The sequence below is a fragment of the Amphiura filiformis genome, chromosome 2 (assembly GCF_039555335.1).
Source record: "Amphiura filiformis chromosome 2, Afil_fr2py, whole genome shotgun sequence".
NCBI lineage: Eukaryota > Metazoa > Echinodermata > Ophiuroidea > Amphilepidida > Amphiuridae > Amphiura > Amphiura filiformis.
In genome coordinates, this window is record NC_092629.1 from 28,445,675 (window position 1) to 28,463,008 (window position 17,334).

Sequence of the window (17,334 nt, forward strand, 5' to 3'; positions counted from 1 at the left end):
TAGCCTAACACCATTATCGTGGCGCCCTGGTAAATACTATTCATTTGCACACATTGAAGGGATCGTGCGGATATAAGCTCACCTTCACAACACTTACCCTACATTGTTTAGTACGAGTTCACCGCACTCTTGCTATTTTTGTAAACAAACACATCCGACCGACCCAATCAGCTGATCAATGTCCAGTACGAGTCCGGGCATTTATATGCGCTCACACAATGCACATCTCGATATCTCTGCTGTTTCGGTAGATTTTAAGATAATGTTATATCTGGGATTCTAGCCATAGGAGACACACATGTCCTGCAGAACCAGTCCAGGAACTGAATGCATGAAGCTGCATGACATGGAATCGAATGAGTTCACGAATCAACGATCGCCAGTTTGCCGTAGTGTCGAAGAAGACCAAGATTAGTTTTTGGACACAAAATCATTTACCTGGGATTTTATTAATTCAATGAAATTACTCAAACTCAGTATTTATTAATACATGTACAACAATGATGGAGACAAATGGGACATTGAATGGAGGTATGTACTAATTTAGGCCTATACTTTTGTACTGTAGTGTAGGCCTAATACATGCATTATGACATAATTTATGTAGTGGGCCAGCTGGGCAGATGAGCCCCTCGGGGGGGGGGGGCACTCCAACTTTGGAGGTGACACGTATGTAGGGCTGTTAAGACCCCCTTTTGCAGCATCGCTGTCACCCAAAGACCCCATATTTTTTTACTTAACACATGTTCTGTCACCCAAGACCCCTTATTTTTCATTTTATCTGTCACCCAAAGACCCTTACAAGTTCAATTTTAACAGCAACTTTCTTTTATCACTGATTTTGTCACTTATTTTGAAAAAACAAAGAAATTTGAAGCCATTTAGCCTTAGAAATTCGATTTATTCCATTTATGAAAAAAAAGGTCATGTTCTCACCCAATGACCCCATATTTTTTACATTTTGCTGTCACCGAATGCCAAAAATCATGCTCTCACCCAATGACCCCATATTTTTTACATTTTGCTCTCACCGAATGCCCCTTAGTGCGAAAGTGCCAGCCCTACACCTATATATCCATTTCAAATTGAAGTGCCCCCCCCCCCGGATGAGCCCCTCGCTGCGGGAGGGGGAACACCCGTCAGTCCGAAACCGGGTCCGAAATACCGTCAATCTGAACCCTGTCAGTCCGAAAACCTGTTAGGGTTAGGGTTAACCCTTACCCTAACCCTATTCAGGTTCGGAGAGTAACAGGGGTCAGCTTTTTTGCTTGGTCAGCCCGCCCAATGTTGAAAATCTTTCTAAGCCAATGAAATTCAGTTCTGCCAATGAATTTGGAACATGATATTGTGGCTCTCCTGTGCCTAGAGATATTTTACTAAAATGGAAACGTCACAAAATGAATGTTATTCCTTAATACATTATCATGAAATTTACTTGCAGAAATGAAAGAGAAGAAGTTGTTCACACCAGGACCTCTTGGAGTAAGCCTAAGCACCAAGCAAGCCATGTTGAGAGACCTAGGGTCTAGAGATACAGAATTCATCCATATGGTGAAGTATATAAGGGAACAACTTGTACAACTTGCTGGTATGTTGAATTGAGTCTGGAGGAGGGGGTGGTGGGATGCCATTTGTTTTAAACAACCCATTGATGTTAGCACTGGGTAGTAGCCATTACTGCCAGTAGACTGCCAGAAGTCTAGAAAGGTGACCCCATTGCTGTGGGTGGTCTTCCTGTGCTTTTGAATGAGACAGCAGTAACCTTAGCCAATTTTTAGACCAAAATTGTGGATTTTCCAGATTTTTTTCTAAGTTTATGAGAGCATAACAAGACTTTCTGTTGATGGATTTTTATTTCCGTCAGTAAAAATTTATAAATTAAGTTTTTCATAACATTAAAAAGACAGAGACCCCTTCTGTATAATAAATTAGCTAGGTAAGTTTTGAGTAACCTTGATGAAAATTATCAAACAAGTGCCTATTCTTTTGTATGTGTATGGTCCATCACCTGTCACTTGGTAGTCTTGTAACATGTCTAATGGTGCTGCCCATGCCCACTCGATGAATTGTTTATTTCAAATTAATCAATTCGATATTATAGACTGGTGGGTGGGCAGCAGACCAAATTTGTGTACATCCATATCAAAATGATGCACTTGTCAGCTGCTACATGTGATCTTTTTTACATAATAGCTTGAAATAAATACCAGACTCCTCATCTAAAGTGGAGGGGACTTCAAATCATTGCCATGTTACATGGTTTATGAATGTTCTCTGTATTCCTAAAACATGTGACTTGGGGGATGATTTGAAGCGGGATTTGAAGTACCTTCCACTTGAGATGAGTCTGGTGTTTTATTCCTAGCTATTATGTAAAAAGAGACAAATTCACAAAAATATGAACAAATGTTAGATAGACCATCATGTGAAATGGCTGATGATGTACAACATCCTATCTACTGAGAATGAGATATAAATCATATATGCAAGATGCTATCTACTGAAGATAGCACATGTGTAAAACTTGTTATATCCTTCATTCATAGATTCTTGTTCATTGATTGGTTAAAAGTGTGTCACGTGATCAAAAATAAACACACTATTCTGTGAGGAAGTGCAAAAAGTACTATTTACGTCCGTAAATAGTACATCCAAGCCGTAAATAGTATTTCTGAATAGTTATTATATCCCTCATTAATATATTCTCGTTCATTAATTGGTTAAACGAGTATCATGTGACCAAAAATAGTTTTGCTATTTTGCAAACTTGTTAAAAAGCCGATTGAGGAGGGAACGGGTACTATTCAAAGTACTATCTCCCGGGAAATAGTTTTACTATCTCCCTCTGAGCGCGTCCCGAGCGCAGATGACCTCATAACGGCGTCGCAGTTCCTAGTGGTCAGTGCAACTCGCCACATACACGGGATATCAGTACCGGTTCCGGGGTATTAATGTGTAGCAATTCGTTTTGTCTTGCGAAGCACCCAATGAAGCGGCACAGACCTGACAGAAGTGCAGCTAAAATACGGCGGTTTAATGGCATAAATCTGAGTTACATCAGGATCAATATCTTATATTGATGGTGAAATAACAAAGAACATGGTTACTCGTTTCACGGCGGTATTGTAGAGGTTACAACAGCTTACAACGTTTTCACGGTAAGCTTTAGTCACTCAACTGTGTGCGTGCTTTGTGCATTCAATCAAAACAAAGCAAAGCCAGCGTAGCCTTGACTAGGCCTAGGCGCGCTAGGCCTAGCCTACATTTATGCCTAGGCCTATGCCTTGTGTTTAATGAACAAAGAATATATTAATGAAGGATATAAAACAAATATTTACTGCTTTCTAAATTAGGGATCTGGTGGAATCTATGGTCCCCTCGGTGAACTGGAGACCGTGAGCCTACTATTTTCCCTCGACCTGGCGGTCTCGGGAAAATAGTAGGCTCACGGTCTCCAGTTCACCGAGGGGACCAATAGATTCCACCAGATCCCGAATTTAGAGCAGTAAATATGTGTATACTATCTACTGGAGATAACTCAATTTGATTACAATTTGCTATTTCTCGTATATATCTATTGAAGATATCGCATATACAACTTGCTATCTACTGATGATAGTCCATATAACATGCTATTTATTGTACTTCATATGTACAACTTGTTATCTACTGGTGATTTTCCATATGTATTACATGCTATACTATCTACTGAAGATAACTCATATATGTGGAACTTGCTACCTACTGATGATAGTCCATATACAACATGCTATTTATTGCAGATCATATGTACGACTTTATGATCTACATGTACTGGTAATAGTCCATAATGTGCATACTAGTGTTATGTAGAACATGCTATTTATTGAAAATATCTCATGTCCTTACACCACGAATCAGCCGTAAAGTCGGCCCAGTCAATTTTGTTTTATTTTGTGTTTAGAAAATATATATTATAAGCTTTTAAATGGTATATCATTTGACTTCAAACGATATCCAGAAGCAGAGTTATGGTTTGTTGTACTCTGCTCCTTTTTTTTTGTTTCTACGTGTGTCTCTATTTCCACATTGCTGGTAATAAATACCAAACAGTCATAATTGGTGGTCATTTCAAATCATTCCCAAGTCAATGAGGTTCAGGAATGTCCGCTTATGAGAAACATGTCGGACCAAATTGAGGTACCGGGTACCTATAAATACAACCTTCACGCACATTTTACACTGTAATGCAGAATACAATTTGCCAACTTTACTGGTCATTTGTAGTGTATGGCCATGTGTATAACTTGTTATCTACTGAGGATAGTCTATGTACAAGTTGCTATCTACTGAAGATAACTGATATATCCCCCTTGCTATCTACTGAAGATACAATGTAGTTCATTATGCAAAACTTGAGTCAACAGAGTGAACAGTGGTCCAAACTTTTTCTACTTTTAATATGAATAATGAGTTGTCAACAAATAGAATAACTTTTGTTTTCTACAGGTGTGTCATTGGATGACTACACATGTGTTCCTATACAAGGAAGTGGTTCATTTGCTGTGGAAGCAGTTCTTACTACATCTATTCCATGCAATAATGGAAAGGCAAGTCTTACAGGTAGTAATGGCACAATGAGGGGAGTGGGGAAATGTGGTTTTCCTGGGGAAAAGATGGGGATGTGTGGCCACATTGGCCCCCATTTTTCAACTCCTTCTCACCCAATGACCCCCTTTTTTGTTTTATTGAACTCCCTCTCACCTAGTGTTTTCCTGTCACCAAAAGACCCTTTTTTTCAAACATTGTCGGGAAATTTCTGATGATCTCTCATGGAATGACCCTGTTTTTTCATTATATTTCAAAAACTTTTCAAAATTTTTAAAAATTTTGTATCAACTTTCATATTTTGACCCAAAATTTTTCCCAGTCTCACTTGTTTGGTAAGATTTTCCCAGTCTCATGGAAAGACTCCCCTTTTTTGGTGTCTAGTTTCTCACCAAAAGACCCCTAGTTGCACATCCTCGTCACTTCCAAAGTCACTTCCCCCGGCTTTACCCTCCTGTCCACCCTCCTGGCCTCCCTCCTGTCCAGCAAACACAAAATGTTTTTGTTAGAGCAAAAATGTGTAATTTCCTTAAAGAATAGATTCTCATTTGTTTTCCACAAAATGTTAGTTTTCATGCACTAATCACATTCATGTCCCCTTTGAAAAAATTATTATGCCCCTGCCAGAGATCTTCCCCGTAGTTCCCCCAAATAAAGAAAAAATCCCTAAAATCAAAATTGACCATTTTTGCTGCAATTTAGCGGAAATTTCATGATTTTTGACTCCCTCAAAATTCACTTTGCCTCCCCAGCCCCTTCTGGTGCCACCACTGTATGCTTGTATAATTGTTGTTGTTGTTGTTGCTATTGTTGTTGTTGTTGTTGTTGTTGTTGTTGTTGTTGTTGTTGTTGTTGTTGTTGTTGTTGTTGTAAATCACAAATAGACATGATTTTTGCTTTCTCTTTATTTCTTCCAGCTTCTACTTCTAGAAAATGGAGCCTATGGAAAACGGATGGGACAAATTGCTGATGTCCTAGGGGTGGATTACAAAGTTGTTAGTTTTCCTGAAACTAGTCAGGTTTGCATAGAAATGGTGCAAAAATTACTTCAAGAGGACAATTCATGGACAAATGTTGCCATAGTACATTGTGAAACCAGTTCAGGTGTTATTAATCCAGTTGAAGAAGTTGGTAAACTGGTTAAAGAATATGTACCAGGTAAGTTAATGATAAAATTGATTGGTGTGGAAGGTAAAGGTCTTTGTCTTCCATGGGGAGTGTATGACTGAAATAGCGGTATACAGAAGTGCCGTCGTCGACATGCCTTTATGTCGACATAATGTCGACATCGGCACGTATCCCGACACATCGACATCAAAAAAAAAATTCTAAAAAAACCCAATTTTTTTTTTTTTTAATTTTCAAAAAATATTTTTGGCCAGAAAAGCAAGTTATAGGCCCAAAATTACTTGTTATTCAAGAGAAATACTGCTAGTAAAAAACAAAATGCCATTTTTTTTTTACAAAGTTGGGTAAAGTTGTACATTTTGATTACATTTGCTTCTATTGAACAGTCAGGGACACATTGAATTAGTATACATTGCTAGCTGTTCAATAGAAGTAAAAGTAATAAAAATTTACAACTTTAAATTGGCTTTTTTTTTGAGTAGCAGTATTTCTCTGGTTTCCAACCTTTAATAATAATAACAAGTCATTTTGGGCCTATAACTTGCTTATCTCGCCAAAACTATTTTTTGAAAATAAAAAAAATAAAATTTTTTTTTATAGAATTTTTGTCGAAACACTGTTGACGTCGGTATACGAATTATATCGACATGTCGAGATTAAAAATGGTGCCGACGACAGCACTAGTATACAGATAAGGCTTGATAAGATAAGATTGATAAAACCAATATTATGTAAGTTGATTGTTTAGCCAGTCAATGGTCTATCAATATCTACTGCTGATATGTTTTGTCGGTAAAAGTGAGCAATGCAACAACACTGTAAAGTTGGTAATTTGAATTAATTTTATTTTGCAAACTGACTTTTGTAAAATTCCCAAACATGAAGGTGCTAAATATTTGGAATTTGTACATGTAGGAATAGTTTAAAATATATTAAAGTCTACAGAAATTTAATTAGGTATTTTATGTGTAAAGTTTAACAGAAAGAAAACTGCTCTGAGAAGAACATATGGTCGAATCCAACCAAAAGTGTACACGGCATGTTCAGGGCCATAACTTAAAAGTATTAATCAATTGGCATTCGTTTTTTGTATTGTGTTTATTCGCCTTGATCATACGCTTGGCGCCATATATAATAAGACCCCTTCTGTGAAAAACTTAGACACAGAGACCCCAAAACATGCTATTTTTACCCATTTTTCAAAATATTTCTTAAGTTATTTTTAAAAACATCTAAATCAGTTATGAAAAGAAGTCATTGCATTGAATCTAAATTGATTTCCTGAAAGGTGTGTATTCAAAGATTGCCTGTTCAATTTTTCACATATTTGTACATAATTATGAATTTTTGTGATAATTTGTTGAGTGGTATTTTTTACATTACCTACGAATACAATTTTTCATAGCACTAGATATATCTTTAAAAATGGAAATCACTAATAAATGCTTAATTGATACAAGCTTTGATATGTCCAATACTGAAATGCGTTGCATTAGGACATCTTTATTATTGTGTTTAGCTGCCAGAAATTCTAAATGGCACAAAGGTAGGTTTGGTAAAAAATATGCATTACCTCCGAATACATGTTAAAAGCTGTGTCATTTCCACAAAGTGAGAGAATAGTAAACAATAGTTAAGCAATAGGTGCAGGGTAATACACTCTTTATTTCTACCAAGTTTCAATAGCCTGCGTTTAAATATTTCTGAGATGTCAACAATAAAAGCAAGTATTCAGTAGGTAAATTTCGGTAACCGAATGTTACCTACGAATACAATTTAAAATCATGACAGTATTGTGAAACACGCCATTCATGCCAATGCCCATATTGGTACATAACGAAGGCCTGTATGTTTGCTATCAAATCATATGTCAATGAAAGTTGCGAATTCACATACATGCCCACCATGCAAAAGTGAATACGGCTTAATTGTTGAAAAATATGTACTGAAATAGACGACGGTCTGCTCATTTAAAAGAAAAATCAGATTCAAAGAAGATTAGAAGGGATAAATACTTGGATTTGTCAACTGTCATGTGTGCTTCATTTTAAATGTTTACCGACCTTCTGGTTTCTGAGTAATTTGTGTCCAAATTGATTTATTGAAGGTAACTTTTGGCGTTTTCGCTAAGGTTACCTACGAATACCATGGAAAAAACGACTGTTCTCATTGTCTCTTGATCTAGAGAACACAGTGATGGACCCTGGTATAAAGCTAATTGTAGTTGCCCTCAAACGAAAGGCCTCAAGGCGTAACTGACTCCAAGATGGACTTCACAAGTCTGCAATAACGGTTTTAAGCGATTTGTGTGCAATTAAGCAAATTAAAGTCACTTTAGTGCCTTTGTTTCTTACTTCAATCCTCTTTCAACCGCTGTGAACCGACATTATTATTACGTGATAGGGTCTCAAGTATCAATAAGCGCACATAAAGAAAATAATACATTCAAAGTGCTTTATAAAATGAAGTTTTGATTGCGATATCCACCAAAAGTCTAATTCTTACCTACAAATACTGAAATGTTACTTACGAATACAGCATAATACATGACATTTGTAATGAAGTGTCCCTACCAATGGAAATTAATTGTCAAAAACTTTAAGCGGTACCCCAGGACACTATTATTACCCATATACGGATTCATTCAACAATTATTTATTATGTAAAATTGCTGATTAACTACTTGAATATCAAAATGAAGTGGTCAAAATCTTGCTAAAAGCATCAAAAAATTTTTGATCTAAGGTAATAGCATTTATTCATTTGGACGTACCATCTGAAAGAGATCTAAAACTACCATTTTATTAATTCATTACCATAATAGCAACATTTAAACCTCTAAACTCAATATAGATATTGTTAAATCGCTCATGTTACCTACGAATACCGGGTTTCTTCACCTTTTCATTGTATAAAGCGTTAGGTGTATGCGTATAATTCCTAATATTCTTGAAAACATATATCCTACTCGTTCTTATACAATGTGTAAATTGATTCATACTCATTTGATAAATAAAATACAGAAACTGACCTAAACTTCATTTTCAAAAATAAACTAGCATAAATTGACTAAGATCATATTGATCGCGTTATAAAAATAAAAACAAATATTTTCTGGTTGAGCTAGCATTTTCCTAACACCCTGTGGTCTAAAAAAAAAAAAAAAAGCGTTAATGGGAATATTCCATTTGTTTTAGGTTGATTAGTATTGCGATAGTGAAAGCATCCTAGTGGTATTCAGTAGGTAACATTGGGTTTTGATGTCACATTTACTATCACACATCCTGGATTTATTTTTCAAGATTAGTAATGGCACTTTTGGTTCCTATAAGGCCAATATGTCATCAATCAATGGGCAAAAGGAAAAAATTGTGGAGACATTTTTATTTCGGACTTTTATTTTTGGCCCGTGGACACTTTTGGTTGGATTCGACCATATAAAGATCCATTCCTTTGCATATATTGCTTTAAGTGCCTATGAACAGAAGCTTCCAAATGTAGACTTCTGTATCTCCAATTAATCCTTAATATCAGTTCATTTTCAGTTTTGTCAATTAAGTATCTGCCCCCCCCCCCCTTGCCCACAGGGGGCAGGGGACTTTTGGCAAGTCAAAAAGTGGCAAGAGATTGTTAGCACATATATTCATGGGGTGGGGTACTTTTTAAATAAAACACTCTAAAAAGGTTTATGCCAAATTTTTCTGCTTGCTTCATATCTCTAGCATTTAAAGGAGTATTTCGTGATCCTAGCATCCTCTATTTATGTAATTTTTCATTAGATATCCACGAAAAAAACCTATTCTCAAAATTTCACTTGATTCCGATTTTATGCGTTCGCGAGTTATGCATGATTATGTGTATTACACTGCTACATAGACAATGCGTTGTAATTTCATTCTGGTGCACCAGAACGAAATTCAAATTTGGCGATATTTTTGTTATGCGAATTAATCTGCAAGAAATATTTTGTACATAAACATTATGTAGCCAGAGGTTTCCAGTGATATAAAAATCTCAACTTTTTTTGAGAAAAGTGGGGGATGAGGCTGTGGATCACGAAATACCCTTTTAAGGTTTGCAAAAAATTGCCATCTGCAAGGGGGGGGGGAGACAATACATTTCTTAAAATATTTTCCAAGTGTATACCAGAAAACCACTTGATGTATCCATTCTAAATCTTGCTTTTATTTCAGATGCATTTTATATAGTAGATGCTATGAGTAGTTTTGGAGCTATTCCTCTTAATCTTGACACCATTCATGCAGACTTCATGGTGAGCTCAGCTAATAAGTGCTTAGAAGGAGTACCAGGATTTTCATATGCAATCGCAAAGAAAACATCACTACAAAAATGTAAAGGTAAAGTTTTTCTTGAAAATGTCTATATGATATTTGTGTCTCAACATGAGTCGCAAAATTTTGGACAGGCAATTGCTCTGGGAACAGACAAGATTAATACATCTGGCAGATATTTTAAAATTGTAAAGATAATCCTTGAATAAGTTCTGTGAACTCAAAACAAGACCAAACTGATAAATAAGGGCTATCAAAGCAATTAGCTATTTGGACTGACTGATCCTTATTATGTATGTTTTATGTTAGCTTTGCTCCAAAGCCAACCTATTTTCCATCCAATTGAAAGAAAAAATGAAAAACCATGCCATATGCCCTCTGACACTATAGTAAAGACCGGATGCCTCGGCTGCACCTCGGTGAGTGGACTTGAGCCAGGCCTCCAACTCAACACAAAAGTTGACAACCATGAGAGTTACCAAATCTTTCAAAGGCCCCCTTTGCAATGATTTTTTTTTCAAATTTACCCCTTTTTCATGCAAAATCGAGGACAAAATTTGGCCAAAACAACCCCTTTTTTGTGGTTTTCAATGACCAGAATTTCAAACACCCCTTTTCAATGATTAGAATTTCAAACACCCGTATCAATGACACTATAAAATATTGATATAAAATTTCTGGATTTTCTCAATTACCCCTTTTGTCCAAATTTTGCTGACAGTGCAAATTAAACACCCCTATTTTGCTGATTTCACTGTCAAATTTCACGGACAGTGCAAATTAAAACCCCCCTATTTTGCCAATTTCGCGGTCCTTGCTACTGGTAAAAAAATGACCCCTTTTCCGCACAATTTGGTAACTCTCATGGTGTCAACTTTTGTGTTGAGTTGGGGGCCGGGGACTTGAGCGGTTGATGGGTGGGGTAGACCAATATCTGTGGGTAGACAGTAATACTGCATAGTGGTCCTACTTGTTGGTGACAGGGAAATGCTGGTTGGTGACTTATGTAGCTTGCCCATATAGTGTAGCTTGCTTCTGTACTAGGAGTGGTATTAATTTTTTCAGAATGGTCTAACCAGGCAGGGATTGGCCTTTACATTTTCTTTACTAATCACTTGCTTGGGTTTATTTTACTCAGGGATCACTGGATCTTCTAAGGTACTGTGAGGGCACTGATCAAGAGCTAGTTTTATGTATGTAGTATAGTAATAATATTTTAAGGGAGCGTGCAGGATCACTCTAAATGGGAACTTTTAAACATTGTTTTGCATTGTATCTTTAAAAGTACTGATGATAATTAGCGAGCAACGAGTACAATATACTTTTCTTTCAGGATGGTCTCGTAGTTTATGTCTTGATTTAGTAGCCCAGTGGGAAGGATTAGAAAAGACTGGTCAGTTTCGATTCACGCCACCCACCCATGCTATGTTAGCATTCAATCAAGCATTGATGGAGTTACACAAAGAAGGCGGAATAACGGGAAGATCAAAAAGGTAATTCATATTAACTCTCTTCTCCACGTGGGTGTCGACTGCAGAAGTTTCAATTTTATTATAATTAAAAAAAAATCAGAATTGTTCATTTTCATGACCATATTTGGAATCAGTATGAAAAATGCATTGAAATGAGTACAAACAAGCCTAGTATTGGTTCAGTGGTTCTTAAGATGACTCTTGATATTTTGAGAAAATATCTCAGAACTTACAACTATAGCATGCAGAAATAACATACTGAGTGTCTAATTGGTTATATCAGGAGAACCGTAGAGACTGAATAGGTGATGGGTTTCAAGGAACTACTGGATGACAGACATCATCATAATTTGAATTTACTCATTACTCTAGGTCGGTAAATATGAGTAAGGTTTGATCATTCCCTAGAGAAAAGGACTTCTCTAGGGAAAGATCAAACCTTACTCATCATCATCATCAGTCGTCCATGGACATAATGGATGAAGCATCAGAAGTATGCTGGGCCCAAAGTCTTCCGTCTTTCATCAGTTGTTGATGCTTGTAGGCCAATATCACTCTTGATGGTGTCAGGGTTTTGAAGTGGCCTTCTGTCTCTATTTGGTTTCCCATCAGGAGGGGTCCAGAAAATTAGTCGGGAGACAGGCTGGTCAATTGTGCAAATGCAGTGAGCAGCAAAAATTAACATATTAGCGACATTGTCTGATCAGTGATGACACGGGGTATGTCACCATGCAATGCAGTGTTTTAAATGTGGTCTCGCCAGCTGAAATTTTTAACACCTGTTGAATCGGTCTTCCATTTTCTTAGTAACGACAAACACAGGGGCTCATCATAACATCTTATTGTTTATATTGTATTATATTTTGTGTGTGTAAAGCGATGGGTTTCAAGGAACGCTGGGATGATAGTCATAAAGGCTACATCATATCATCTTATTATTATCCTGTGGTTAAATTGGTTATGTTTCAGATATCAGGAAAACCGTAGAGTTCTTCAGGAAGGTATGAAAGCGATGGGTTTCAAGGAACTCCTGGATGATAGTCATAAGGGCTACATCATAACATCTTATTATTATCCTGATCAAGAGAAGTTCGATTTCAAAGAATTCTACACCAAACTACAATCTAAGGGTATGTAGAAACCCAGCAAACACACACCTTTTACAGAAAAGCGTTTTATTGGTCGGGTTATAAAAAGGGTATAAGACATTTTAAGAACATGTTATTTAAATATTTTGAAAAGATTTGTGCAAAAAATACATTTTACAATAACATTTTGACAATATTTCTTAAAATGTTGCAGTGTTTTTTCTTATTAAACATTTTGAAAATGTTTTCACGACCTTTATATAACCTTTATATAGCATTTAAATGTTATCAAAATGTTTTGAATGAAACCAAAACATGTTTATAACATTTTTGGGTTTGCTGGGTATAAAATAGTGTCATTTGCTGGAACACTTATAATTACTTCTTGATATAAGAAGAGAAAAGGACCATTTAACACATCCAATGTGTTACAATTAAAGACAAATGAAATCAACCAGCAGGAATAGAACTTGGGACCTTTGACATGTCAGGACAGTCAGGCAGATGCCCTATTCACTAGACTATCAGCTCTCCGTGATAAACATGACTGACACCAGTAGCTAATACAGTCAGCAAAAGAATTAAGGTACCAGTTATATTCACCCCTGCATATCCTAAACGAGGACACATATGTCAAAATTAAAACAAACAGCCAATACCTGTGCTCTTTAGCTCTGATGTAAGACCTTATTTGTTGAAATTGGTTGAAAATGAAAGAAACGGTGAACTAAAACCTAAGGAAAGAGCGAAATCAAAAGTTGCACTTTTGTGTTCTGATCAATGAAACCACGACGCTAGTTAACGTGCTAATCAATGGAAGCACGGTGCTAGTTCTCTTGTTGGAGAACGTCTTGTGTACAAATCAATAGGGCAAGCAATGTGGTAAACTGCAACTTTTAACTTTGAATATTCCTTGGGTTGTTAGATCACCGTGTCTTTATTTCTTGCACGATTTCAACGAATGAGGTCTTAAATTCGAGCTAAACGATGTAGCTAGTGGCTGCTGGTTCCAATTAGATATAGCTGTCTTTGTTTATGATATTACAGGGGGTGAACATAACTGGTACCTTAATTTTTTGGCTTACTGTATATATAGGACAATCATACATGTACATGTAGTATACAACATAACAAACGCTAGAATCATGACCTTTTGCTGTATTTTTTGTCCTCAACTTTTTCACCAGCAAAAATTATTTGGGGGTGACCTTTTATTGGTCTCTACTCTGAACCTTGAGGGAAATGGTCACTCAGTCGGGGCATCACGGCACATCTGCCCCCCCACTCATGAAATCCTGCTTACACCACTGCCTGGATCACACAATTATAACAATGCTTCTTTGTTTCTTAATTTCAGGTCAAGTGATATATCCTGGTAAGGTCACCAAAGCTAACTGCTTCCGTATCGGAAACATTGGTCATTTATTTCCTGAAGACATGCGCCTCCTATTGACATGTATTAGAGAGGTTTGCTACGAGATGGGAATAACATTACCTCTGGAAAAGTAAAGTGAAATTTACAGTAAATTAGCGTGTGAGTGACCGGATATACCAAAGGCTGACATTTGGAAAGCTCTTTAAAAAGCGTATTTTTGTACAATGTGTACAAAGCGATTAAAACACCTGAATAATTTCAGGAAATTTCAAAGAAAATTGATCAATTTCAGTAAATTTTGCTCTACCCTTGCTGTGCAAAAAAGGATAAGGAAAATTTTTTCAGATTTTCAAACTTTGTGTGATTTATTAGGTTTATTTATATTTTAGCCTTTTACCAAAAATAATAAAGGAAAAAAAAAAGAAAAGAAATACAAATCATGACAGACCATCTTGGAATGTCCGCCCACCAGTAGGACAGTGTTATTTTTTTTCCATTGCCTAATGTAAATTAATTGTCTTGTGATATTTTAAGCTTTGAAGCATGCAGCTGTCAATAATCAAAGATTTTTATGAAAAAAAAATGTGTACATTGTTCAAAGTTACACAAATGGGTATTTGTGACAGGATCTGGTCCATAGAGGCCAAAGGGGGCATTTTTGACAATTAAGTTACTATAATTATTACCTTATACAAACATTAGGCTATCATACTGAAAACACCAAATGTCTAGCATATTCGGTTATAAAGGTCTGAAGTTCTGTGTATTTGCTTATGTATTTTATTGTTTATTTGCTCCATATATTTTTGCCTTTATCACAATTTCAAATCTGTCGCCTTTGGCCTCCATGGACTAGATCGTGTCACATTTGTGATATTTTATCAAAGATAACGTTAAGCATTTTAAAACTATGTAGCTACCAAGAAGAAAGATTTTTATGGAAAAAATGTGTACATATTGTACAAATTTTGTTCAATATATTCTACTTAATTTCTACCATTACAACAATGGTTATTTGTGCAATTTTGAATTAATGTCTTATTAAAAGCAATGATGTATGATCTTTTAAAATGAGAATTTTTTTCATACTTAATTTTTTTGCATATTTGTAATATTTACACATGTTTCAACTCACTGTACACCTTATTGGAATCCACAAAATTAATTTTTTGGACAACAGAGCAAATTTGAATTAAAAGTCACTGATAATTAAGACTTTTTAAATTCCCCATAGAACACCACAGGTGTTCTCATTACCCCAGTGAAATTTAACACCAGAGATATTTTTCATTTAAATTGTGTGAACAAAAACGTACAAATTTGTGGTAACCACACCGGAAGTGGGGATCAAAACCACTGGAGCAATACAACTCAAAATAAAATTTGGAAACACATTGTTTTTTATTGGTAGCTAGGTCTTGCAATCTAAGATAGGAATCAGACCACACCAACCATTACAACAACAAGATATTTTACCAAAGATAATGTTATAGCTTCAGAGAAGATATCGTACCCTTCCCAGAATCCTTTGCAACATGATGAGTCACCTCATTTCATCAAGTGACACTACCATTACTTCGTACAGGTTCCCATTTTCATTTTGAGAACAGACTAATTAAACATGGGGTGATAGGCAAGAAATAAACATATTTTGCAAGATCTGGATGTGGTCTGTTGTCACTATCAACCCATGTTGCACTAGATAGCAAATCAATACAGACAACTGTAATGGGAGAAATGCATTATGGGAAGTGTAAGATATCCTTTCTAAGCTTTAAAACCTGCAGCTGCGAAGATTTTTATTATATAAAAAAATTATATATATTATTGTACCTAATTAGCACCCTTATACTGATTGTATGTTATTTGCCATGGAATAAAAGAATTAGAGAAAGACAACCAGGACTGCCATCTTGACACAGGCATGGGGCAAAAATTTGGGGTATTTGGTTTCCCTTGGAATGCACTCGACACAATCATTGTCATGCAAGCGCAACATGGATGATGGGCGCATTTGAGAGACGTACTTGATGCAACCTGCTCGCAATACCAAGACGCTTCAGATGAGACGCCGAATTGTTTTAGTTTGTCTGTGCGCACCGTTGGCGAGGACCCGAATACCCCCAATTTTCTCCCCATAGCTGACGGTGCTCTTGTATGTGACGGTATAGGGAGTCCTGGTTTTCCTTCTGTAATTCTGTGCATGGAATATGTTTATTTTTGTAATTTGTGAACTGATTAGGTTTAAACTCTGAATAAAATAAAATCAGAGCAAACACAAAAATATTTCTAAAATGTTATATGTTTTGTTTAATACTAGTGTGTGCTAAAAATTTGCTCTTATTGCGATTGCTGTTATTTTTTTAATTATTAAAAATGTATACTCTCATTCTCATCTGTATAATGATATAAACCAAAAAATTTGTCTGTCAATTATTTTGATACTAAGTGCTGTGTAATCACAAAGTATGCTCCCCTGAATTTTGATGCAACCAACAAGTTCCTAAATGGTTCCATCCATCACTTTCATGACATTCTCAGTGGGAGAAATTCAACTGATTTCCCACATTAAAAGGGCATTTTGTGATCCACAGCCTTAAGATTTTTTTATACCACTGGAATCCTCTGGCTACTTAATTTCAATGTACAAAAAATTATTTCTTGCAGATTAATTTGTTTGCAAAAATATCGCCAAATTTGAATTACGTTCTGGTGTAACAATTCAACACAGTGGCAAATGGAGCAGTGTAATACACATAATCATGCATAACTAGCAAACGCAAAATCGGAATCAACTGAAATTAAGCTTTTTTTGTGGATATCTACTGAGAAATGTTATAAAGAGAGGATGCTAGGATCAAAAATAATCCTTTAAGTGCTAAAAGAACATTGAAAACATCAAAGAACACACATATTAAATAGGGGGGAAAAGGTACAGCTGGGATTTCAAAACCATACCCCAAAACTATACCAAATTATGGTAAATTTGCCAAATTCTGGAAAATTATTGCAAAATTTTCACACAATTTGCTGAAGAATCTGCACTTTGAAAAATAGTTTGAGAAAATTTTGAAGAAAAAATTGCAAAAAGTTATACCAAAAAGCCTGAAAATGGGCTATCCCATTTAAAACCCACACTACCCCTGTGGAAGATTTAGCTAAAGTCTTCCGCAAAGGGAGTACGAGTTTTGAATACAATAGACAATTGGGTAACTTCCATTTGAAATACTCACTCCCACTGTGGCAAATATAGGTAAAGTCATAACGCAGGGGGAGTATGGGTTTCAAAATGATTAACCCTGACCAATTACATTTGAAAAACATACTCCCCCTGTGGAAGATATTTCCAAAATCTTCGACAGGGTTAATGTGGATTTCAATAGAAATATTCC

At 36.0% G+C, this 17,334-nt stretch overlaps 1 protein-coding gene across 1 annotated transcript; it reads left to right on the forward strand.

Moving 5' to 3' along the window:
* The first annotated feature begins 51 nt into the window (after positions 1-51).
* On the forward strand, positions 52-16,350 carry LOC140146058 (2-aminoethylphosphonate--pyruvate transaminase-like). The gene is made up of 8 exons (XM_072167800.1): positions 52-531; positions 1,442-1,588; positions 4,489-4,589; positions 5,505-5,745; positions 9,909-10,073; positions 11,341-11,500; positions 12,449-12,609; positions 13,925-16,350. The coding sequence occupies exons 1-8, from the start codon at positions 501-503 to the stop codon at positions 14,074-14,076; spliced, it is 1,158 nt and encodes a 385-aa protein (XP_072023901.1). The 5' UTR covers positions 52-500; the 3' UTR covers positions 14,077-16,350.
* The last annotated feature ends 984 nt before the right edge of the window (positions 16,351-17,334 follow it).